A 27,432-nucleotide genomic window follows, 5' to 3' on the forward strand; every position below is an offset into this window, starting at 1 on the left:
TAAAAACAAGATGGGCAACAGAGAATGGTTTCGATCAATCGACCTCTGGGTTATGGCCCAGCACGCTTTCGCTGTGCCACTCTGCTTTCACCCACTTCAGAAAAGAATAGAACTCACAATCCATGGCTTAGGATGCTACTGTCTTATGCCACTTTTGTTCTTTGTAATCAGTATGACCTATACGAACTGATGGAAGAGGAAAAAAAATGTATATTGGCACTTACATGGAAAAAAGACAGAGCCGGCAGGCTGTGTGTCCTAGGCAGCAATGTAAGAGTAATGATACAATGAATGTGGAAAAGACCTGCCTGCATGCAAAACAAGAAGAAGAAGACGAAAGGGTCTGATAAATCACAACTCCAAGGATCAACTGTACCACTTTGACTCTATGGACACCAGACTCACTTGAACCTGTGTTGTTTATATCTATGCAGCAATATCTGAATAAAGCACAATTACTGTACATGAACCAATCTCTTCCATTAATTTCCTTTACCAAGTATCCTCATATGAATAAAAACAACCAAGGAGACAGTGTAACGGGTGTGATATAGTTTATTGTACAGTGACATAGAATAACACAAGCCTTGCGCACCAATGTGAACATCACAGCATTGACAACATATACACAGAGCAACATTGACCTGGCCTCGCCGCTGCTATTGCTGCTGTAAGCGCATCACCTTCCCATCCACTCTCCCCTCGTGCATTTAGTAGCTAGCGGATCCATTATTACCGGGACTCCTGTCCCTAAAACTGATTATAGACTCAATTCAAAATACTGTGTCCATGTGTATAGGATGCAAGTACGTTGAAATTAAATATATTTCTTGTCAACTTTCACTTTCAACTACAACTTATATTGTACATTGGGCATAGTCTTATTTTCACCAACATTTTGCTAGGTGGGATATCCCCAATGTCACAGTTTAAAGTTGTCCAAATCAATAGTCCAAATCCAGAAAAAGTTTGTGATAAATTGAAAACCTAAACATAAAATGTGCTAAATACACAAACATCTGCCACAATAATCATATTAAGTATTTATTTAAACAAGCACCTTACAAACTGCACAAGCACCAAAAACGCTAAAACGAACAGCTCAAAAACAACACGGAATCTGCAAATTATGTATACATCACTGGTTAGAGGACAACTTGTAGAAAACAGTTATCTACATTTTGAAGTGTTGCATTAAATCACATAAATAGTACTCTTTCAATTCTTAGCCTGGATCTTTCCCCTGATGCTAATATCCATATCATGTTAAAATCAATAGAACAGGGGTAGACATTTAGGGTTCGACATTGTGACATCATTAAAATACTCCTACTACTATGTTACAACATTCTACATTATTTCACTGATGTCATGAAACAACTACTTCATGTATGTATTTTCTGATGTTTGATCAGATATCTTTTACGAGGGTATCTCATTTCACACTGATCACAGCTGAAAGGTTTCTCTCCTGTGTGTGTTCTCTGGTGCATAATCAGATTGCTAGATGTTGTAAAACTCTTCCCACATTGATCACAGCTATAAGGTTTCTCTCCTGTGTGTGTTCTCTGGTGTACCTTCAGCTGGCTAGATATATTAAAACTCTTTCCACATTGATTACAGCTAAAAGGATTCTCTCCTGTGTGTGTTCTATGGTGTACTTTCAGCTGGCTAGATATAATAAAACTCTCTCCACATTGATTACAGCTAAAAGGTTTCTCTCCTGTGTGTGTTCTATGGTGTACCTTCAGCTTGCTAGAACAAACAAAACTCTTCCCACATTGAGTACAGCTATATGGTTTCTTTAGTTTCTCTCCTGTGTGTGTTCTCTGATGTGATATCAGGTTTCTTGACTGGGTAAACCTTTTTCCACACTGAGTACAGCTAAAAGGTTTCTCTCCTGTGTGTGTTCTCTGGTGTCTCTTCAGACACCAAGAATCAACAAAACTCTTCCCACATTGAGTACAGCTAAAATATTTCTCTCCTGTGTGTGTTCTCTGGTGTCTCTTCAGACAGCTAGAAAGAACAAAACTCTTCCCACATTGAGTACAGCTATATGGTTTTTCTCTTTTCTCTCCTGTGTGTGTTCTCTGATGTGATATCAGGCTTCTTGACTGGGTAAAGCTCTTTCCACATTGATTACAGCTAAAAGATTTCTCTCCTGTGTGTGTTCTCTGGTGTCTCTTCAGACAGCTAGAACGAACAAAACTCTTCCCACATTTGGTACAGCCAAAAGGTTTCTCTTCAGTGTGAATTCTTTGATGTATTTTAAGTTTCACTGAGGAGTTTAATATTTTCCCACAGTCAGAGCAGCAGTGAGATTTCTTCCCTGTGGGTCTCTGCAGGTGTTTCTTGAGGAGTTCTGGTGTGGAGAGACTCTTCTCTGCCTCATCAGCATCATGATGTTGTTGAGGCTCCCCAGAGGATCCACGATAGTCCTGTATCTGTCCTGTGTGAACAAATAAGTCAGACAGATGGTTAAATGCCCACAACAGCAGAAATCCACTGTTTATTTGAGGTAAAAAGGGATAACCAGAGAGTACCCATGAAGTTGTACAACAATTGACATCTGTCAAATGATTTGACAATCTATCTTAAGACAGTCAAGACGTAAGCAGTGTGCCAGATGACTTTTGGCCTCCAATATAGGCCCATTTCCATTTCTGCAGCAATGCACATGCAATTTGTTTGCAGAAACCCCTCCATGCTAATGAGAAAACCACTAGTTATGGATGTAGTATATCTGCAAGGAGCAAAAATGGTGAGCGAAGATTATTGTTTTTCAATGTATTCTGAATATTACAGCTCACTATCAGTGTAAGATCAGGAGTGCTACTCAAGGAAACTCACATTAAGCTCTGTGTCTATTCACTAATTCACCACCATGGGGGGAAACTCAGGGGAGTTCTCATAGGCTGACAGAAAAAAATAGCCTCCATTTACCGGTTGCATATGAGTGCATTTCACATTACTTTTGGATTATAATTGTAAGGCTCGTTTGAATCTCCTGCTTAATATATGTGTTATTGTCGCAAATCATCTGCTTTACACTTAAAAAACACTTCAACCAGTAATATGCTCTTTGGCTAGCTTTATCATCTGCCTGACAAAAAGGGTTTGTACACTAAGTGTTAAACAAATTGGCCAATAACATCACCTAACAATAACATAAACCTACTGTAAGACCCATGACTTCACTTAACAACTACTACTGTAGGACCAATAACTTCCCCTAACAACAATATATACCTACTGTAGGACCGATAACTTCACCTAACAACAACATAGACTTACTGTAGGACCCATAACGTCACCTAACAATAACATAGACCTACATTAGGACCCATAACATTACCTAACAACATAGACCTACTGTAGGACTCAAAACTTCACCGAACCACAATAACTAATAATAATAACCTCCGCACTGCTAAAGCTAACTCTCTCTCCTCTGCTCTCATCCTTCTAGACCTATCGGCTGCCTTCGATACTGTGAACCATCAGATCCTCCTCTCCACCCTCTCCGAGTTGGGCATCTCCGGCGCGGCCCACGCTTGGATTGCGTCCTACCTGACAGGTCGCTCCTACCAGGTGGCGTGGCGAGAATCTGTCTCCTCACCACGCGCTCTCACCACTGGCGTCCCCCAAGGCTCTGTTCTAGGCCCTCTCCTATTCTCGCTATACACCAAGTCACTTGGCTCTGTCATAACCTCACATGGTCTCTCCTATCATTGCTATGCAGACGACACACAATTAATCTTCTCCTTTCCCCCTTCTGATGACCAGGTGGCGAATCGCATCTCTGCATGTCTGGCAGACATATCAGTGTGGATGACGGATCACCACCTCAAGCTGAACCTCGGCAAGACGGAGCTGCTCTTCCTCCCGGGGAAGGACTGCCCATTCCATGATCTCGCCATCACGGTTGACAACTCCATTGTGTCCTCCTCCCAGAGCGCTAAGAACCTTGGCGTGATCCTGGACAACACCCTGTCGCTCTCAACTAACATCAAGGCGGTGGCCCGTTCTTGTAGGTTCATGCTCTACAACATCCGCAGAGTACGACCCTGCCTCACACAGGAAGCAGCGCAGGTCCTAATCCAGGCACTTGTCATCTCCCGTCTGGATTACTGCAACTCGCTGTTGGCTGGGCTCCCTGCCTGTGCCATTAAACCCTACAACTCATCCAGAACGCCGCTGCCCGTCTGGTGTTCAACCTTCCCAAGTTCTCTCACGTCACCCCGCTCCTCCGCTCTCTCCACTGGCTTCCAGTTGAAGCTCGCATCCGCTACAAGACCATGGTGCTTGCCTACGGAGCTGTGAGGGGAACGGCACCTCAGTACCTCCAGGCTCTGATCAGGCCCTACACCCAAACAAGGGCACTGCGTTCATCCACCTCTGGCCTGCTCGCCTCCCTACCACTGAGGAAGTACAGTTCCCGCGCAGCCCAGTCAAAACTGTTCGCTGCTCTGGCCCCCCAATGGTGGAACAAACTCCCTCACGACGCCAGGACAGCGGAGTCAATCACCACCTTCCGGAGACACCTGAAACCCCACCTCTTTCAGGAATACCTAGGATAGGATAAAGTAATCCTTCTCACCCCCCTTAAAAGATTTAGATGCACTATTGTAAAGTGGCTGTTCCAATGGATGTCTTAAGGTGAACGCACCAATTTGTAAGTCGCTCTGGATAAGAGCGTCTGCTAAATGACTTAAATGTAAATGTAAATAACTACAGACATACTTGAGCACAGCATACCGGTCTTAACCAGTGTAATGAATGAAGAAGCACTTTGGTTGTGGTTGCATGTCGTGATGTTTGTCATGTGACTGTATCTGGATTAGCTGATGATAGTTGAACATGTGACTAACTAAACAGCTACATTATTAAGTATTATGTGTAATTATTGAAGAACCGCATTAATCACAGTATCCATTTGGGTGTTGTCAATAAAGTTAAGGTGACTCTCAGTTAAAACCATTGGATAAAAGGAAACTCTGAAATTATTTAGGATTTCTGTGCCCATGAAAACTGTTTTCCCAGCGTAACATAAGGAGACACTAAATGTTACGTAGTTAGAGAGCATTTCAGAGATCTGAATACAAAAAAACTGTCCGACCGTATTTAAGTTGAAGTTCATCAAATGACAAGCTTAACGTTACGACTATAACTACTGTTCCCCGAAGGAGGGAAACTAGGTACAACATACTATTAAATCCACCCGTTATGACTATAACTACTGCTCCCTGAAGGAGGGAAACTAGGTACAACATACTATTAAATCCACATAGTTATGACTATAATTACCGTACCCTGAAGGAGGGAAACCAGGTACAACATACTATTAAATCCGCACCTCACTGGAAGCCCAGCCTTCCACAGGTCATGAGAGTGAGGCTTGGATTCATTCCTTCAATTTAATACCGCTCTTCACCGACCCAGGAAGTGGGGGACTCAACAGGTGTTGTACCATGCTTCAATTTAATAATTGTCTTTTGTTTGAAACATTCCTGTCAATGTTGAATAAGGGCATACACCTGATTACGCATATAGAAGTAGGATTAGTCTACCTGGCTGGATACATAGTAGACACTGAAGGGTTGTGGTATAATACTACCACTGACCTGTATTACCAAGCTGGATACATGTTCCTCTTCCTGAAATGTATCACGGACCAACCCATCAATCGGCTGTGAATATGTCTCATATATCTCAGTTCAAGACGACGTGGTGGGGAAAGGGGGTGTTAGGAACATTTGGGGTTAAAAGATATGTGCTCAACATAATATTGGGCTTTGGGATAAAGGCTTTGGGAATCTCTAAGGCTTTTAGTTGTCTGCATAGGTCGGAAGCAGCGGGAATTACGGAGCGTCAGAATCGTTCAATTAAGGAGAAATTGGCCAAGACATTAAGCTCCGAAGGGAAAGAGTGGGTTATGAATTTACCCGTGGTACTTATGTCAATGAGGGTGTCAACTAACGCCACTACTGGACTCACACCACATGAAGTGGTAACTGGCAGACTGATGATACTGGACTCACACCACATGAAGACCGATGAGAGTACTGGGGGCTGTTATTCACGTCACAAATTAGTGATGTGGCAATAATGGGAAAATCTATGTCAAATCAAATCCAATTTTATTTGTCACATACACATGGTTAGCAGATGTTAATGCGAGGGTAGCGAAATGCTTGTGCTTCTAGTTCCGACAATGCAGTATTAACCAACGAGTAATCTAGCTAACAATTCCGAAACTACTACCGTATACACATAAGTGTAAAGGGATAAAGAATATATACATAAAGATATATGAATGAGTGATGGTACAGAGCGGCATAGGCAAGATGCAGTAGATGGTATCGAGTACAGTATATACATATGAGATGAGTATGTAAACAAAGTGGCATAGTTTAAAGTGGCTAGTGATACATGTATTACATAAAGATGCAGTAGATGATATAGAGTACAGTATATACGTATGTTGCCCTATTGTTAAAAAATGACCCATGCGTTGCAGTGTGTGTATTCTCAGGTGAAAGCAGCACATGATGATCATGTGTCAGGAGATAACCGAGAGCATGGGCTGAATCCTGGAGATGGAGAGCACGTCAGAATCCACCCGGCTGTTGTTCTGGACGACACAGTACAAGTGGTCTGGGAGAGTTTTATTCACCAGTAAGGTCCTTTAGTACAGCAACTAGAGGAGTGGTCAGGGAGAGTTTTATTCACCAGTAATGTCCTTTAGTACAGCAACTATAGGAGTGGTCAGGGAGAGTTATATTCACCAGTAATGTCGTTTAGTACAGTAAGTAGAGGAGTGGCCAGGGAGAGTTTTATTCACCAGTACACCACGAGCCTGGGGAGAGAGAGCTTGTTGGGGTAATTATAATCTGGACCACATCCTAAGGGGGGAATATGGGAACAAAACTATTGTTACAGTTAAGCATCAGGGGGAAGAAGATGCATATGAGCAGATTAAGACAGACTTACAGACTCATTTAGAGGCTGAACTAGTGACTGACAGAGATCCAACAGTGTAGACAGTATGATGGGGGGTCAAGGGTCAGTCTTATGGAGTGTTAGTTGCAGATTCTGGCAGGACCGATATCAGTCATTCTATGGAGTCCCAAAAACCAAGGTATTAATGTTACAGGGAATTGGGAGACCAGAATGTAATATTACTGGAGACCAAGGCATTAGCTGGTAGTAGAGGAAGGACAGCTAATAGAGTCTGGGGAACGACACCACTCCTCTGTGTACATTGTTACAGGGGATAGCTGGTAGGAGAGGAAGGACAGCTAATAGAGTATTTGGGGAACGACACCACTCCTCTGTGTATATTGTTACAGGGGATAGCTGGTAGGAGAGGAAGGACGGCTAACTGTGTACAATACACAGACTATGACGTTAAATTGAACATTACACATAACCAGATCACAGTGAGAATAGCAGAAATAGTGTTGTCATTTCAGACACTGTTGTCAACTTTCAGTAATGGGTTTGTCAGAGAAGGCACCACGCTTGAAAGACTAGCTAGAGATCCCTGTAATACAGGAGGCCACCTCACCAGAAAGACTAGCTACAGATCCCTGCATACAGGAGGCCACCTCACCAGAAAGACGAGCTACAGATCCCTGTATACAGGAGGCCACCTGACCAGAAAGACTAGCTACAGATCCCTGTATACAGGAGGCCACCTCACCAGAAAGACGAGTTACAGATCCCTGTATAAAGGAGGCCACGTCCCCAGAAGTGAGGTTCTCTGTAATAATACTGTCACATCTCCTGCATACATTACATTACATTTAAGTCATTTAGCAGACGCTCTTATCCAAAGCGACTTACAAATTGGTGCGTTCACCTTAAGACATCCAGTGGAACAGCCACTTTACAATAGTGCATCTAAATATTTTAAGGGGGGTGAGAAGGATTACTTTATCCTATCGTAGGTATTCCTGAAAGAGGTGGGGTTTCAGGTGTCTCCGGAAGGTGGTGATTGACTCCGCTGTCCTGGCATACAGGACGCCACCTCACCAGACGTGAAGAAACAACAGAGATAACAGGACAGAAGGAGACAGATTTCATGCAATAGCTATTCTCTCTGCAGTCGCTGTGGGGACAGAACTGAAGAAGCAGTCATAGTATCGAAAGAAGCTACAGTAACAGCATTGAACTAGATTATAGTAACAGGATGGAACTAGACTATAGTAACAGCATGGAACTAGACCATAGTAACAGCATGGAACTAGACTATAGTAACAGCATGGAACTAGACTATAGTAACAGCATGGAACTAGACTATAGTAACAACATGGAACTAGACTATAGTAACAACATGGAACTAGACAATAGTATCTATAGTAACATGGAACTAGACTATAGTAAAAGCGTGGAACTAGACTATAGTCACAGCGTGGAACTAGACTACAGTAACTATAGTAACATGGAACTAGACTATAGTAACAGCGTGGAACTAGACTATAGTAACAGTATGGAACTAGACTATAGTAACTGCAAGGAACTAGACTATAGTAACTGCAAGGAACTAGACTATAGTAACAGCATGGAACTAGACTATAGTAACAGCATGTAACTAGACTATAGTAACAGCATGGAACTAGACTATAGTAACAGCATGGAACTAGACTATAGTAACAGCATGGAACTAGACTATAGTAACAGCATGGAACTAGACTATAGTAACAACATGGAACTAGACTATAGTAACAACATGGAACTAGACAATAGTATCTATAGTAACATGGAACTAGAGTATAGTAAAAGCGTGGAATTAGACTATAGTAAAAGCGTGGAACTAGACTATAGTCACAGCATGGAACTAGACTACAGTAACTATAGTAACATGGAACTAGACTATAGTAACAGCGTGGAACTAGACTATAGTAACACCATGGAACTAGACAATAGTAACACCATGGAACTAGACAATAGTATCAGAATGGAACGAGACTATAGTAACAGCATGGAACTAGACTATAGTAACAACATGGAACTAAACTATAGTAACAACATGGACCTGACTATAGTAACAGCATGGAACTAGACTATAGTAACAGCATGGAACTAGACTATAGTAACAGCATGGAACTAGACTATAGTAACAGCATGGAACTAGATTATAGTAACATGGAACTAGACTATAGTAACAACATGGAACTAGACTATAGTAACAACATGGAACTAGACTATAGTAACTATAGTAACATGGAACTAGACTATAGTAACAGCGTGGAACTAGACCATAGTAACAGCATGGAACTAGACTATAGTAACAGCATGGAACTAGACTATAGTAACAGCATGGAACTAGACTATAGTAACAGCATGGAACTAGACTATAGTAACAGTATGGAACTAGACTATAGTAATAGCATGGAACTAGACCATAGGAACTATAGTAACATGGAACTAGACTATAGTAACAGCGTGGAACTAGACTATAGTAACAGCGTGGAACTAGACTATAGTAACAGCGTGGAACTAGACTATAGTAACAGCGTGGAACTAGACTTTAGTAACAGCATGGAACTAGACTATAGTAATTGCATGGAACTAGACTATAGTAACAGCATGGAACTAGACTACAGTAACTATAGTAACATGGAACTAAACTACAGTAACTATAGTAACATGGAACTAGACTATAGTAACAGCGTGAAACTAGACTATAGTAACACCATGGAACTAGACTATAGTAACTGCAAGGAACTAGACTATAGTAACAGCATGGAACTAGACTTTAGTAACTGCAAGGAACTAGACTATAGTAACAGCATGGAACTAGACTATAGTAACTGCAAGGAACTAGACTATAGTAACAGCATGGAACTAGACTATAGTAACAGCATGGAACTAGACTATAGTAATTGCATGGAACTAGACTATAGAAACAGCATGGAACTAGACTATAGTAACACCATGGAACTAGACTATAGTAACAACATGGAACTAGACTATGGTAACTATAGTAACATGGAACTAGACTATAGTAACAGCGTGAAACTAGACTATAGTAACACCATGGAACTAGACTATAGTAACTGCAAGGAACTAGACTATAGTAACAGCATGGAACTAGACTTTAGTAACTGCAAGGAACTAGACTATAGTAACAGCATGGAACTAGACTATAGTAACTGCAAGGAACTAGACTATAGTAACAGCATGGAACTAGACTATAGTAACAGCATGGAACTAGACTATAGTAATTGCATGGAACTAGACTATAGTAACAGCATGGAACTAGACTATAGTAACAGCATGGAACTAGATTATAGTAACATGGAACTAGACTATAGTAACAACATGGAACTAGACTATAGTAACAACATGGAACTAGACTATAGTAACTATAGTAACATGGAACTAGACTATAGTAACAGCGTGGAACTAGACCATAGTAACAGCATGGAACTAGACTATAGTAACAGCATGGAACTAGACTATAGTAACAGCATGGAACTAGACTATAGTAACAGCATGGAACTAGACTATAGTAACAGTATGGAACTAGACTATAGTAATAGCATGGAACTAGACCATAGGAACTATAGTAACATGGAACTAGACTATAGTAACAGCGTGGAACTAGACTATAGTAACAGCGTGGAACTAGACTATAGTAACAGCGTGGAACTAGACTATAGTAACAGCGTGGAACTAGACTTTAGTAACAGCATGGAACTAGACTATAGTAATTGCATGGAACTAGACTATAGTAACAGCATGGAACTAGACTACAGTAACTATAGTAACATGGAACTAAACTACAGTAACTATAGTAACATGGAACTAGACTATAGTAACAGCGTGAAACTAGACTATAGTAACACCATGGAACTAGACTATAGTAACTGCAAGGAACTAGACTATAGTAACAGCATGGAACTAGACTTTAGTAACTGCAAGGAACTAGACTATAGTAACAGCATGGAACTAGACTATAGTAACTGCAAGGAACTAGACTATAGTAACAGCATGGAACTAGACTATAGTAACAGCATGGAACTAGACTATAGTAATTGCATGGAACTAGACTATAGAAACAGCATGGAACTAGACTATAGTAACACCATGGAACTAGACTATAGTAACAACATGGAACTAGACTATAGTAACTATAGTAACATGGAACTAGACTATAGTAACAGCGTGAAACTAGACTATAGTAACACCATGGAACTAGACTATAGTAACTGCAAGGAACTAGACTATAGTAACAGCATGGAACTAGACTTTAGTAACTGCAAGGAACTAGACTATAGTAACAGCATGGAACTAGACTATAGTAACTGCAAGGAACTAGACTATAGTAACAGCATGGAACTAGACTATAGTAACAGCATGGAACTAGACTATAGTAATTGCATGGAACTAGACTATAGAAACAGCATGGAACTAGACTATAGTAACACCATGGAACTAGACTATAGAAACAGCATGGAACTAGACTATAGTAACAACATGGAACTAAACTATAGTAACAACATGGACCTGAATATAGTAACAGCATGGAACTAGACTATAGTAACAGCATGGAACTAGACTATAGTAACAGCATGGAACTAGATTATAGTAACATGGAACTAGACTATAGTAACAGCATGGAACTAGACTATAGTAACAGCATGGAACTAGACTATAGTAATTGCATGGAACTAGACTATAGTAACAGCATGGAACTAGACTATAGTAACAGCATGGAACTAGATTATAGTAACATGGAACTAGACTATAGTAACAACATGGAACTAGACTATAGTAACAACATGGAACTAGACTATAGTAACTATAGTAACATGGAACTAGACTATAGTAACAGCGTGGAACTAGACCATAGTAACAGCATGGAACTAGACTATAGTAACAGCATGGAACTAGACTATAGTAACAGCATGGAACTAGACTATAGTAACAGCATGGAACTAGACTATAGTAACAGTATGGAACTAGACTATAGTAATAGCATGGAACTAGACCATAGGAACTATAGTAACATGGAACTAGACTATAGTAACAGCGTGGAACTAGACTATAGTAACAGCGTGGAACTAGACTATAGTAACAGCGTGGAACTAGACTATAGTAACAGCGTGGAACTAGACTTTAGTAACAGCATGGAACTAGACTATAGTAATTGCATGGAACTAGACTATAGTAACAGCATGGAACTAGACTACAGTAACTATAGTAACATGGAACTAAACTACAGTAACTATAGTAACATGGAACTAGACTATAGTAACAGCGTGAAACTAGACTATAGTAACACCATGGAACTAGACTATAGTAACTGCAAGGAACTAGACTATAGTAACAGCATGGAACTAGACTTTAGTAACTGCAAGGAACTAGACTATAGTAACAGCATGGAACTAGACTATAGTAACTGCAAGGAACTAGACTATAGTAACAGCATGGAACTAGACTATAGTAACAGCATGGAACTCGACTATAGTAATTGCATGGAACTAGACTATAGAAACAGCATGGAACTAGACTATAGTAACACCATGGAACTAGACTATAGTAACAACATGGAACTAGACTATGGTAACTATAGTAACATGGAACTAGACTATAGTAACAGCGTGAAACTAGACTATAGTAACACCATGGAACTAGACTATAGTAACTGCAAGGAACTAGACTATAGTAACAGCATGGAACTAGACTTTAGTAACTGCAAGGAACTAGACTATAGTAACAGCATGGAACTAGACTATAGTAACTGCAAGGAACTAGACTATAGTAACAGCATGGAACTAGACTATAGTAACAGCATGGAACTAGACTATAGTAATTGCATGGAACTAGACTATAGAAACAGCATGGAACTAGACTATAGTAACACCATGGAACTAGACTATAGAAACAGCATGGAACTAGACTATAGTAACAACATGGAACTAAACTATAGTAACAACATGGACCTGAATATAGTAACAGCATGGAACTAGACTATAGTAACAGCATGGAACTAGACTATAGTAACAGCATGGAACTAGATTATAGTAACATGGAACTAGACTATAGTAACTATAGTAACATGGAACTAGACTATAGTAACTATAGTAAAATGGAACTAGACTATAGTAACAGCGTAGAACTAGACCATAGTAACAGCATGGAACTAGACTATAGTAACAGCATGGAACTAGACTATAGTAACAGCATGGAACTAGACTATAGTAACAGCATGGAACTAGACTATAGTAACAGTATGGAACTAGACTATAGTAATAGCATGGAACTAGACCATAGTAATAACATGGAACTAGACTATAGGAACTATAATAACATGGAACTAGACTATAGTAACAGCGTGGAACTAGACTATAGTAACAGCGTGGAACTAGACTATAGTAACAGCGTGGAACTAGACTATAGTAACAGCGTGGAACTAGACTTTAGTAACAGCATGGAACTAGACTATAGTAATTGCATGGAACTAGACTATAGTAACAGCATGGAACTAGACTACAGTAACTATAGTAACATGGAACTAAACTACAGTAACTATAGTAACATGGAACTAGACTATAGTAACAGCGTGGAACTAGACTATAGTAACAGCATGGAACTAGACTATAGTAACAGCATGGAACTAGACTATAGTAACAGCATGGAACTAGATTATAGTAACATGGAACTAGACTATAGTAACAACATGGAACTAGACTATAGTAACAGCACGGAACTAGACTATAGTAACTATAGTAACATGGAACGAGACTATAGTAACAGCATGGAACTAGACTATAGTAACAGCATGGAACTAGACTATAGTAACAACATGGAACTAGACTATAGTAACAACATGGAACTAGACAATAGTATCTATAGTAACATGGAACTAGACTATAGTAAAAGCGTGGACTTAGACTATAGTAAAAGCGTGGAACTAGACTATAGTAACAGCATGGAACTAGACTACAGTAACTATAGTAACATGGAACTAGACTATAGTAACAGCGTGAAACTAGACTATAGTAACACCATGGAACTAGACTATAGTAACTGCAAGGAACTAGACTATAGTAACAGCATGGAACTAGACTTTAGTAACTGCAAGGAACTAGACTATAGTAACAGCATGGAACTAGACTATAGTAACTGCAAGGAACTAGACTATAGTAACAGCATGGAACTAGACTATAGTAACAGCATGGAACTAGACTATAGTAACAACATGGAACTAGACTATGGTAACTATAGTAACATGGAACTAGACTATAGTAACAGCGTGGAACTAGACTATAGTAACACCATGGAACTAGACTATAGTAATTGCATGGAACTAGACTATAGTAACTAGACAATAGTATCAGAATGGAACGAGACTATAGTAACAGCATGGAACTAGACTATAGTAACACCATGGAACTAGACAATAGTATCAGAATGGAACGAGACTATAGTAACAGCATGGAACTAGACTATAGTAACACCATGGAACTAGACTATAGAAACAGCATGGAACTAGACTATAGTAACAACATGGAACTAAACTATAGTAACAACATGGACCTGAATATAGTAACAGCATGGAACTAGACTATAGTAACAGCATGGAACTAGACTATAGTAACAGCATGGAACTAGACTATAGTAACAGCATGGAACTAGATTATAGTAACATGGAACTAGACTATAGTAACTATAGTAACATGGAACTAGACTATAGTAACAGCGTGGAACTAGACCATAGTAACAGCATGGAACTAGACTATAGTAACAGCATGGAACTAGACTATAGTAACAGCATGGAACTAGACTATAGTAACAGCATGGAACTAGACTATAGTAACAGTATGGAACTAGACTATAGTAATAGCATGGAACTAGACCATAGTAATAACATGGAACTAGACTATAGGAACTATAGTAACATGGAACTAGACTATAGTAACAGCGTGGAACTAGACTATAGTAACAGCGTGGAACTAGACTATAGTAACAGCGTGGAACTAGACTTTAGTAACAGCATGGAACTAGACTATAGTAATTGCATGGAACTAGACTATAGTAACAGCATGGAACTAGACTACAGTAACTATAGTAACATGGAACTAAACTACAGTAACTATAGTAACATGGAACTAGACTATAGTAACAGCGTGGAACTAGACTATAGTAACAGCATGGAACTAGACTATAGTAACAGCATGGAACTAGACTATAGTAACAGCATGGAACTAGATTATAGTAACATGGAACTAGACTATAGTAACAACATGGAACTAGACTATAGTAACAGCACGGAACTAGACTATAGTAACTATAGTAACATGGAACGAGACTATAGTAACAGCATGGAACTAGACTATAGTAACACCATGGAACTAGACAATAGTATCAGAATGGAACGAGACTATAGTAACAGCATGGAACTAGACTATAGTAACACCATGGAACTAGACTATAGAAACAGCATGGAACTAGACTATAGTAACAACATGGAACTAAACTATAGTAACAACATGGACCTGAATATAGTAACAGCATGGAACTAGACTATAGTAACAGCATGGAACTAGACTATAGTAACAGCATGGAACTAGATTATAGTAACATGGAACTAGACTATAGTAACTATAGTAACATGGAACTAGACTATAGTAACAGCGTGGAACTAGACCATAGTAACAGCATGGAACTAGACTATAGTATCAGCATGGAACTAGACTATAGTAACAGCATGGAACTAGACTATAGTAACAGCATGGAACTAGACTATAGTAACAGTATGGAACTAGACTATAGTAATAGCATGGAACTAGACCATAGTAATAACATGGAACTAGACTATAGGAACTATAGTAACATGGAACTAGACTATAGTAACAGCGTGGAACTAGACTATAGTAACAGCGTGGAACTAGACTATAGTAACAGCGTGGAACTAGACTTTAGTAACAGCATGGAACTAGACTATAGTAATTGCATGGAACTAGACTATAGTAACAGCATGGAACTAGACTACAGTAACTATAGTAACATGGAACTAAACTACAGTAACTATAGTAACATGGAACTAGACTATAGTAACAGCGTGGAACTAGACTATAGTAACAGCATGGAACTAGACTATAGTAACAGCATGGAACTAGACTATAGTAACAGCATGGAACTAGATTATAGTAACATGGAACTAGACTATAGTAACAACATGGAACTAGACTATAGTAACAGCACGGAACTAGACTATAGTAACTATAGTAACATGGAACGAGACTATAGTAACAGCATGGAACTAGACTATAGTAACAGCATGGAACTAGACTATAGTAACAACATGGAACTAGACTATAGTAACAACATGGAACTAGACTATAGTAACAACATGGAACTAGACAATAGTATCTATAGTAACATGGAACTAGACTATAGTAAAAGCGTGGACTTAGACTATAGTAAAAGCGTGGAACTAGACTATAGTAAAAGCGTGGAACTAGACTATAGTAACAGCGTGGAACTAGACTACAGTAACTATAGTAACATGGAACTAGACTATAGTAACAGCGTGAAACTAGACGATAGTAACACCATGGAACTAGACTATAGTAACTGCAAGGAACTAGACTATAGTAACAGCATGGAACTAGACTTTAGTAACTGCAAGGAACTAGACTATAGTAACAGCATGGAACTAGACTATAGTAACTGCAAGGAACTAGACTATAGTAACAGCATGTAACTAGACTATAGAAACAGCATGGAACTAGACTATAGTAACATCATGGAACTAGACTATAGTAACAACATGGAACTAGACTATGGTAATTATAGTAACATGGAACTAGACTATAGTAACAGCGTGGAACTAGACTATAGTAACACCGTGGAACTAGACTATAGTAATTGCATGGAACTAGACTATAGTAACTATAGTAACTAGACAATAGTATCAGAATGGAACGAGACTATAGTAACACCATGGAACTAGACAATAGTATCAGAATGGAACGAGACTATAGTAACAGCATGGAACTAGACTATAGTAACACCATGGAACTAGACTATAGAAACAGCATGGAACTAGACTATAGTAACAACATGGAACTAAACTATAGTAACAACATGGACCTGACTATAGTAACAGCATGGAACTAGACTATAGTAACAGCATGGAACTATACTATAGTAACAGCATGGAACTAGATTATAGTAACATGGAACTAGACTATAGTAACAACATGGAACTAGACTATAGTAACTATAGTAACTATAGTAACTAGACTATAGTAACAGCACGGAACTAGACTATAGTAACTATAGTAACATGGAACGAGACTATAGTAACAGCATGGAACTATACTATAGTAACAGCATGGAACTATACTAAAGTAACAGCATGGAACTATACTATAGTAACAGCATGGAACTAGACTATAGTAACAGCATGGAACTAGACTATAGTAACAGCATGGAACTAGACTATAGTAACAGCATGGAACTAGACTATAGTAACAGCATGGAACTAGACTATAGTAACAGCATGGAACTAGACTATAGTAACAGCATGGAACTAGGCTATAGCAACAGCATGGAACTAGACTATAGTAACAGTATGGAACGAGACTATAGTAACAGTATGGAACTAGACTATAGTAACAACATGGAACTAGACTATAGTAATAACATGTAACAGAATGGAACTAGACTATAGTAACAGAATGGAACTAGACTATAGTAACAGAATGGAACTAGACTATAGTAACACCATGGAACTACACTATAGTAACACCATGGAACTAGACTATAGTAACTGCATGGAACTAGACTATAGTAATTGCATGGAACAAGACTATAGAAACAGCATGGAACTAGACTATAGAAACAGCATGGAACTAGACTATAGTAACAGCATGGAACTAGACAATAGTAACTGCATGAAACTAGACTATAGTAACAGCATGGAACTAGACTATAGTAACAGTATGGAACTAGACTATAGTAACAGTATGGAACTAGACTATAGTAACAGTATGGAACTAGACTATAGTAACAACATGGAACTAGACTATAGTAACAACATGGAACTAGACTATAGTAACAACATGGAACTAGACAATAGTATCTATAGTAACATGGAACTAGACTATAGTAAAAGCGTGGACTTAGACTATAGTAAAAGCGTGGAACTAGACTATAGTAACAGCATGGAACTAGACTACAGTAACTATAGTAACATGGAACTAGACTATAGTAACAGCGTGAAACTAGACTATAGTAACACCATGGAACTAGACTATAGTAACTGCAAGGAACTAGACTATAGTAACAGCATGGAACTAGACTTTAGTAACTGCAAGGAACTAGACTATAGTAACAGCATGGAACTAGACTATAGTAACTGCAAGGAACTAGACTATAGTAACAGCATGGAACTAGACTATAGTAACAGCATGGAACTAGACTATAGTAATTGCATGGAACTAGACTATAGAAACAGCATGGAACTAGACTATAGTAACACCATGGAACTAGACTATAGTAACAGTATGGAACTAGACTATAGTAACAGCGTGGAACTAGACTATAGTAACACCATGGAACTAGATTATAGTAACATGGAACTAGACTATAGTAACAACATGGAACTAGACTATAGTAACAACATGGAACTAGACTATAGTAACAGCATGGAACTAGACTATAGTAACAGCATGGAACTAGACTATAGTAACAGCATGGAACTAGACTATAGTAACAGCATGGAACTAGACTATAGTAACAGTATGGAACTAGACTATAGTAACAGTATGGAACTAGACTATAGTAATAGCATGGAACTAGACCATAGGAACTATAGTAACATGGAACTAGACTATAGTAACAGCGTGGAACTAGACTATAGTAACAGCGTGGAACTAGACTATAGTAACAGCGTGGAACTAGACTTTAGTAACAGCGTGGAACTAGACTATAGTAATTGCATGGAACTAGACTATAGTAACAGCATGGAACTAGACTACAGTAACTATAGTAACATGGAACTAAACTACAGTAACTATAGTAACATGGAACTAGACTATAGTAACTAACTAGACTATAGTAACAGCTAGACTGGAACTAGACTATAGTAACAGCATGGAACTAGACTATAGTAACAGCATGGAACTAGACTATAGTAACAACATGGAACTAGACTATAGTAACTATAGTAACATGGAACTAGACTATAGAACAGCATGGAACTAGACTATAGTAACAGCATGGAACTAGACTATAGTAATAGTAACAGTGGAACTAGACTATAGTAACAGCATGGAACTAGACTATAGTAACAGCATGGAACTAGATTATAGTAACATGGAACTAGACTATAGTAACAACATGGAACTAGACTATAGTAACAGAGAACTAGACTATAGTAACAACATGGAACTAGACTATAGTAACTATAGTAACATGGAACTAGACTATAGTAACAGCATGGAACTAGACTATAGTAACAGCATGGAACTAGACTATAGTAACACATGGAACTAGACTATAGTAACAGCATGGAACTAGACTATAGTAACAGCATGGAACTAGACTATAGTAACAGTATGGAACTAGACTATAGTAACAGCATGGAACTAGACTATAGGAAACTAACAGTAACATGGAACTAGACTATAGTAACAACATGGAACTAGACTATAGTAACAGCATGGAACTAGACTATAGTAACTAGAGTAACAGCATGGAACTAGACTATAGTAACAGCATGGAACTAGACTATAGTAACAGCATGGAACTAGACTATAGTAACTAGCATGGAACTAGACTATAGTAACTATAGTAACATGGAACTAGACTATAGTAACAGCATGGAACTAGACTATAGTAACAGCATGGAACTAGACTATAGTAACAACATGGAACTAGACTATAGTAACAGTATGGAACTAGACTATAGTAATATAGTAACATGGAACTAGACTATAGTAACAACATGGAACTAGACTATAGTAACAGCATGGAACTAGACTATAGTAACAGTAACTATAGTAACATGGAACTAGACTATAGTAACAGCGTGGAACTAGACTATAGTAACAGCATGGAACTAGACTATAGTAACTGCATGGAACTAGACTATAGTAACAGCATGGAACTAGACTATAGTAACTAAACTAGACTATAGTAACAGCATGGAACTAGACTATAGTAACTGCATGGAACTAGACTATAGTAACAGCATGGAACTAGACTATAGTAACAGCATGGAACTAGACTATAGTAACAGCATGGAACTAGACTATAGTAACAGCATGGAACTAGACTATAGTAACAGCATGGAACTAGACTATAGTAACAGCATGGAACTAGACTATAGTAACAGTAACATGGAACTAGACTATAGTAACAGCATGGAACTAGACTATAGTAACATGGAACTAGACTATAGTAACATGGAACTAGACTATAGTAACAACTATGGAACTAGACTATAGTAACAATGGAACTATGGAACTAGACTATAGTAACTATAGTAACATGGAACTAGACTATAGTAACAGCATGGAACTTAGACTATAGTAACAGCATGGAACTAGACTATAGTATAGTAACAGCATGGAACTAGACTATAGTAACAGCATGGAACTAGACTATAGTAACAGCATGGAACTAGACTATAGTAACAGTAGTATGGAACTAGACTAGTAACAACATGGAACTAGACTATAGTAACTGGAACTAGACTATAGTAACATGGAACTAGACTATAGTAACAGCATGGAACTAGACTATAGTAACAGCATGGAACTAGACTATAGTAACAGCATGGAACTAGACTATAGTAACAGCATGGAACTAGACTATAGTAACAGCATGGAACTAGACTATAGTAACAGCATGGAACTAGACTATAGTAACTAACAAGACTATAGTAACATGGAACTAGACTATAGTAACTATAGTAACATGGAACTAGACTATAGTAACAGCATGGAACTAGACTATAGTAACAGCATGGAACTAGACTATAGTAACAGCATGGAACTAGACTATAGTAACAGCATGGAACTAGACTATAGTAACAACATGGAACTAGACTATAGTAACAACATGGAACTAGACTATAGTATCTATAGTAACATGGAACTAGACTATAGTAAAAGCGTGGACTTAGACTATAGTAACAGCGTGGAACTAGACTATAGTAACAGCATGGAACTAGATTATAGTAACATGGAACTAGACTATAGTAACAACATGGAACTAGACTATAGTAACAACATGGAACTAGACTATAGTAACTATAACACCATGCATGGAACTAGACTATAGTAACAGCGTGGAACTAGACCATAGTAACAGCATGGAACTAGACTATAGTAACAGCATGGAACTAGACTATAGTAACAGCATGGAACTAGACTATAGTAACAGCATGGAACTAGACTATAGTAACAGTATGGAACTAGACTATAGTAACAGTATGGAACTAGACTATAGTAACAGCATGGAACTAGACTATAGTAACTATAGTAACATGGAACTAGACTATAGTAACAGCGTGGAACTAGACTATAGTAACAGCATGAAACTAGACTAGACTATAGTAACAGCGTGGAACTAGACTATAGTAATTGCATGGAACTAGACTATAGTAACAGCATGGAACTAGACTACAGTAACTATAGTAACATGGAACTAAACTACAGTAACTATAGTAACATGGAACTAGACTATAGTATCAGCGTGGAACTAGACTATAGTAACAGCATGGAACTAGACTATAGTAACAGCATGGAACTAGACTATAGGAAACTAGACTATAGTAACAACATGGAACTAGACTATAGTAACAACATGGAACTAGACAATAGTATCTATAGTAACATGGAACTAGACTATAGTAAAAGCGTGGAACTAGACTATAGTAACAGCATGGAACTAGACTACAGTAACTATAGTAACATGGAACTAGACTATAGTAACAGCGTGAAACTAGACTATAGTAACACCATGGAACTAGACTATAGTAACTGCAAGGAACTAGACTATAGTAACAGCATGGAACTAGACTTTAGTAACTGCAAGGAACTAGACTATAGTAACAGCATGGAACTAGACTATAGTAACTGCAAGGAACTAGACTATAGTAACAGCATGGAACTAGACTATAGTAACAGCATGGAACTAGACTATAGTAACTATAGCATGGAACTAGACTATAGTAACAGCATGGAACTAGACTATAGTAACACCATGGAACTAGACTATAGTAACAACATGGAACTAGACTATAGTAACTATAGTAACAGAATGGAACTAGACTATAGTAACAGCATGGAACTAGACTATAGTAACATGGAACTAGACTATGGAACTAGACTATAGTAACAGCATGGAACTAGACTATAGTAACTAGACAACTAGACTTTAGTAACAACATGGAACTAGACTATAGTAACAGCATGGAACTAGACAATAGTAACTGCATGAAACTAGACTATAGTAACAGCATGGAACTAGACTATAGTAACAGTATGGAACTAGATTATAGTAATTGCATGGAACTAGACTATAGTAACAGCATGGAACTAGACTACAGTAACTATAGTAACATGGAACTAAACTACAGTAACTATAGTAACATGGAACTAGACTATAGTAACAGCGTGGAACTAGACTATAGTAACAGCATGGAACTAGACTATAGTAACAGCATGGAACTAGACTATAGTAACAGCATGGAACTAGACTATAGTAACAACATGGAACTAGACTATAGTAACAACATGGAACTAGACAATAGTATCTATACTAACATGGAACTAGACTATAGTAAAAGCGTGGACTTAGACTATAGTAACAGCATGGAACTAGACTATAGTAACAGCATGGAACTAGATTATAGTAACATGGAACTAGACTATAGTAACAACATGGAACTAGACTATAGTAACTATAGTAACATGGAACTAGACTATAGTAACAGCGTGGAACTAGACCATAGTAACAGCATGGAACTAGACTATAGTAACAGCATGGAACTAGACTATAGTAACAGCATGGAACTAGACTATAGTAACAGCATGGAACTAGACTATAGTAACAGTATGGAACTAGACTATAGTAACAGTATGGAACTAGACTATAGTAATAGCATGGAACTAGACCATAGGAACTATAGTAACATGGAACTAGACTATAGTAACAGCGTGGAACTAGACTATAGTAACAGCGTGGAACTAGACTATAGTAACAGCGTGGAACTAGACTTTAGTAACAGCGTGGAACTAGACTATAGTAATTGCATGGAACTAGACTATAGTAACAGCATGGAACTAGACTACAGTAACTATAGTAACATGGAACTAAACTACAGTAACTATAGTAACATGGAACTAGACTATAGTAACAGCGTGGAACTAGACTATAGTAACAGCATGGAACTAGACTATAGTAACAGCATGGAACTAGACTATAGTAACAGCATGGAACTAGACTATAGTAACAACATGGAACTAGACTATAGTAACAACATGGAACTAGACAATAGTATCTATAGTAACATGGAACTAGACTATAGTAAAAGCGTGGACTTAGACTATAGTAAAAGCGTGGAACTAGACTATAGTAACAGCATGGAACTAGACTACAGTAACTATAGTAACATGGAACTAGACTATAGTAACAGCGTGAAACTAGACTATAGTAACACCATGGAACTAGACTATAGTAACTGCAAGGAACTAGACTATAGTAACAGCATGGAACTAGACTTTAGTAACTGCAAGGAACTAGACTATAGTAACAGCATGGAACTAGACTATAGTAACTGCAAGGAACTAGACTATAGTAACAGCATGGAACTAGACTATAGTAACAGCATGGAACTAGACTATAGTAATTGCATGGAACTAGACTATAGAAACAGCATGGAACTAGACCATAGTAACACCATGGAACTAGACTATAGTAACAACATGGAACTAGACTATGGTAACTATAGTAACATGGAACTAGACTATAGTAACAGCGTGGAACTAGACTATAGTAACACCATGGAACTAGACTATAGTAATTGCATGGAACTAGACTATAGTAACTAGACAATAGTATCAGAATGGAACGAGACTATAGTAACAGCATGGAACTAGACTATAGTAACACCATGGAACTAGACAATAGTATCAGAATGGAACGAGACTATACTAACAGCATGGAACTAGACTATAGTAACACCATGGAACTAGACTATAGAAACAGCATGGAACTAGACTATAGTAACAACATGGAACTAAACTATAGTAACAACATGGACCTGAATATAGTAACAGCATGGAACTAGACTATAGTAACAGCATGGAACTAGACTATAGTAACAGCATGGAACTAGATTATAGTAACATGGAACTAGACTATAGTAACTATAGTAACATGGAACTAGACTATAGTAACTATAGTAACATGGAACTAGACTATAGTAACAGCGTGGAACTAGACCATAGTAACAGCATGGAACTAGACTATAGTAACAGCATGGAACTAGACTATAGTAACAGCATGGAACTAGACTATAGTAACAGCATGGAACTAGACTATAGTAACAGTATGGAACTAGACTATAGTAATAGCATGTAACTAGACCATAGTAATAACATGGAACTAGACTATAGGAACTATAGTAACATGGAACTAGACTATAGTAACAGCGTGGAACTAGACTATAGTAACAGCGTGGAACTAGACTATAGTAACAGCGTGGAACTAGACTTTAGTAACAGCATGGAACTAGACTATAGTAATTGCATGGAACTAGACTATAGTAACAGCATGGAACTAGACTACAGTAACTATAGTAACATGGAACTAGACTATAGTAACAGCGTGGAACTAGACTATAGTAACAGCATGGAACTAGACTATAGTAACAGCATGGAACTAGACTATAGTAACAGCGTGGAACTAGACCATAGTAACAACATGGAACTAGACTATAGTAACAACATGGAACTAGACTATAGTAACAACATGGAACTAGACAATAGTAACTATAGTAACATGGAACGAGACTATAGTAACAGCATGGAACTAGACTATAGTAACAGCATGGAACTAGACTATAGTAACAACATGGAACTAGACTATAGTAACAACATGGAACTAGACAATAGTATCTATAGTAACATGGAACTAGACTATAGTAAAAGCGTGGACTTAGACTATAGTAAAAACGTGGAACTAGACTATAGTAAAAGCGTGGAACTAGACTATAGTAACAGCATGGAACTAGACTACAGTAACTATAGTAACATGGAACTAGACTATAGTAACAGCGTGAAACTAGACTATAGTAACACCATGGAACTAGACTATAGTAACTGCAAGGAACTAGACTATAGTAACAGCATGGAACTAGACTTTAGTAACTGCAAGGAACTAGACTATAGTAACAGCATGGAACTAGACTATAGAAACAGCATGGAACTAGACTATAGTAACACCATGGAACTAGACTATAGTAACAACATGGAACTAGACTATGGTAACTATAGTAACACGGAACTAGACTATAGTAACAGCGTGGAACTAGACTATAGTAACACCATGGAACTAGACTATAGTAATTGCATGGAACTAGACTATAGTAACTATAGTAACTAGACAATAGTATCAGAATGGAACGAGACTATAGTAACAGCATGGAACTAGACTATAGTAACACCATGGAACTAGACAATAGTATCAGAATGGAACGAGACTATAGTAACAGCATGGAACTAGACTATAGTAACACCATGGAACTAGACTATAGAAACAGCATGGAACTAGACTATAGTAACAACATGGAACTAAACTATAGTAACAACATGGACCTGACTATAGTAACAGCATGGAACTAGACTATAGTAACAGCATGGAACTAGACTATAGTAACAGCATGGAACTAGATTATAGTAACATGGAACTAGACTATAGTAACAACATGGAACTAGACTATAGTAACTATAGTAACATGGAACTAGACTATAGTAACTATAGTAACTAGACTATAGTAACAGCACGGAACTAGACTATAGTAACTATAGTAACATGGAACGAGACTATAGTAACAGCATGGAACTATACTATAGTAACAGCATGGAACTATACTAAAGTAACAGCATGGAACTATACTATAGTAACAGCATGGAACTAGACTATAGTAACAGCATGGAACTAGACTATAGTAACAGCATGGAACTAGACTATAGTAACAGCATGGAACTAGACTATAGTAACAGCATGGAACTAGACTATAGTAACAGCATGGAACTAGGCTATAGCAACAGCATGGAACTAGACTATAGTAACAGTATGGAACGAGACTATAGTAACAGTATGGAACTAGACTATAGTAACAACATGGAACTAGACTATAGTAATAACATGTAACAGAATGGAACTAGACTATAGTAACAGAATGGAACTAGACTATATTAACAGAATGGAACTAGACTATAGTAACACCATGGAACTACACTATAGTAACACCATGGAACTAAACTATAGTAACTGCATGGAACTAGACTATAGTAATTGCATGGAACAAGACTATAGAAACAGCATGGAACTAGACTATAGAAACAGCATGGAACTAGACTATAGTAACAGCATGGAACTAGACAATAGTAACTGCATGAAACTAGACTATAGTAACAGCATGGAACTAGACTATAGTAACAGTATGGAACTAGACTATAGTAACAGTATGGAACTAGACTATAGTAACAGTATGGAACTAGACTATAGTAACAGTATGGAACTAGACTATAGTAACAGTATGGAACTAGACTATAGTAACAACATGGAACTAGACTATAGTAACAACATGGAACTAGACTATAGTAATACCATGGAACTAGACTATAGTAACTATAGTAACATGGAACTAGACTATAGTAAAAACATGGAACTAGACTATAGTAACTATAGTAACTAGACAATAGTAACAGGATGGAACTAGACTATAGTAACAGCATGGAACTAGACTACGGTAACAACATGGAAGTAGACTATAGTAACTATAGTAACATGGAACTAGACTACAGTAACAGCGTGGAACTAGACTATAGTAACAGCGTGGAACTAGACTATAGTAATTGCATGGAACTAGACTATAGAAACAGCATGGAACTAGACTATAGTAACACCGTGGAACTAGACTATAGTAACAGCGTGGAACTAGACTTCAGTAACAGTATGGAACTAGACTATAGTAATTGCATGGAACTAGAAAATAGTAACAGTATGGAACTAGACTATAGTAACAGCATGGAACTAGACTATAGTAACAGCATGGAACTAGACTATAGTAACAGCATGGAACTAGACTATAGTAACAGCATGGAACTAGACTATAGTAACAGTATGGAACTAGACTATAGTAACAGTATGGAACTAGACTATAGTAAC

At 38.0% G+C, this 27,432-nt stretch overlaps 1 protein-coding gene across 1 annotated transcript in view; it reads right to left on the reverse strand.

Moving 5' to 3' along the window:
• Positions 1-537: 537 nt before the first annotated feature.
• Positions 538-27,432, reverse strand: part of LOC135572418 (oocyte zinc finger protein XlCOF22-like) — a 52,349-nt gene continuing 25,454 nt past the window's right edge. The window contains exon 2 of the mRNA XM_065020255.1: positions 538-2,449. Within this exon, the coding sequence (XP_064876327.1) occupies positions 1,386-2,449 (1,064 nt within the window). The 3' untranslated portion in view covers positions 538-1,385. The remainder of the gene's footprint in view (positions 2,450-27,432) is intronic.

The sequence above is a fragment of the Oncorhynchus nerka genome, linkage group LG2 (assembly GCF_034236695.1).
Source record: "Oncorhynchus nerka isolate Pitt River linkage group LG2, Oner_Uvic_2.0, whole genome shotgun sequence".
In the NCBI taxonomy this organism is placed as follows: domain Eukaryota; kingdom Metazoa; phylum Chordata; class Actinopteri; order Salmoniformes; family Salmonidae; genus Oncorhynchus; species Oncorhynchus nerka.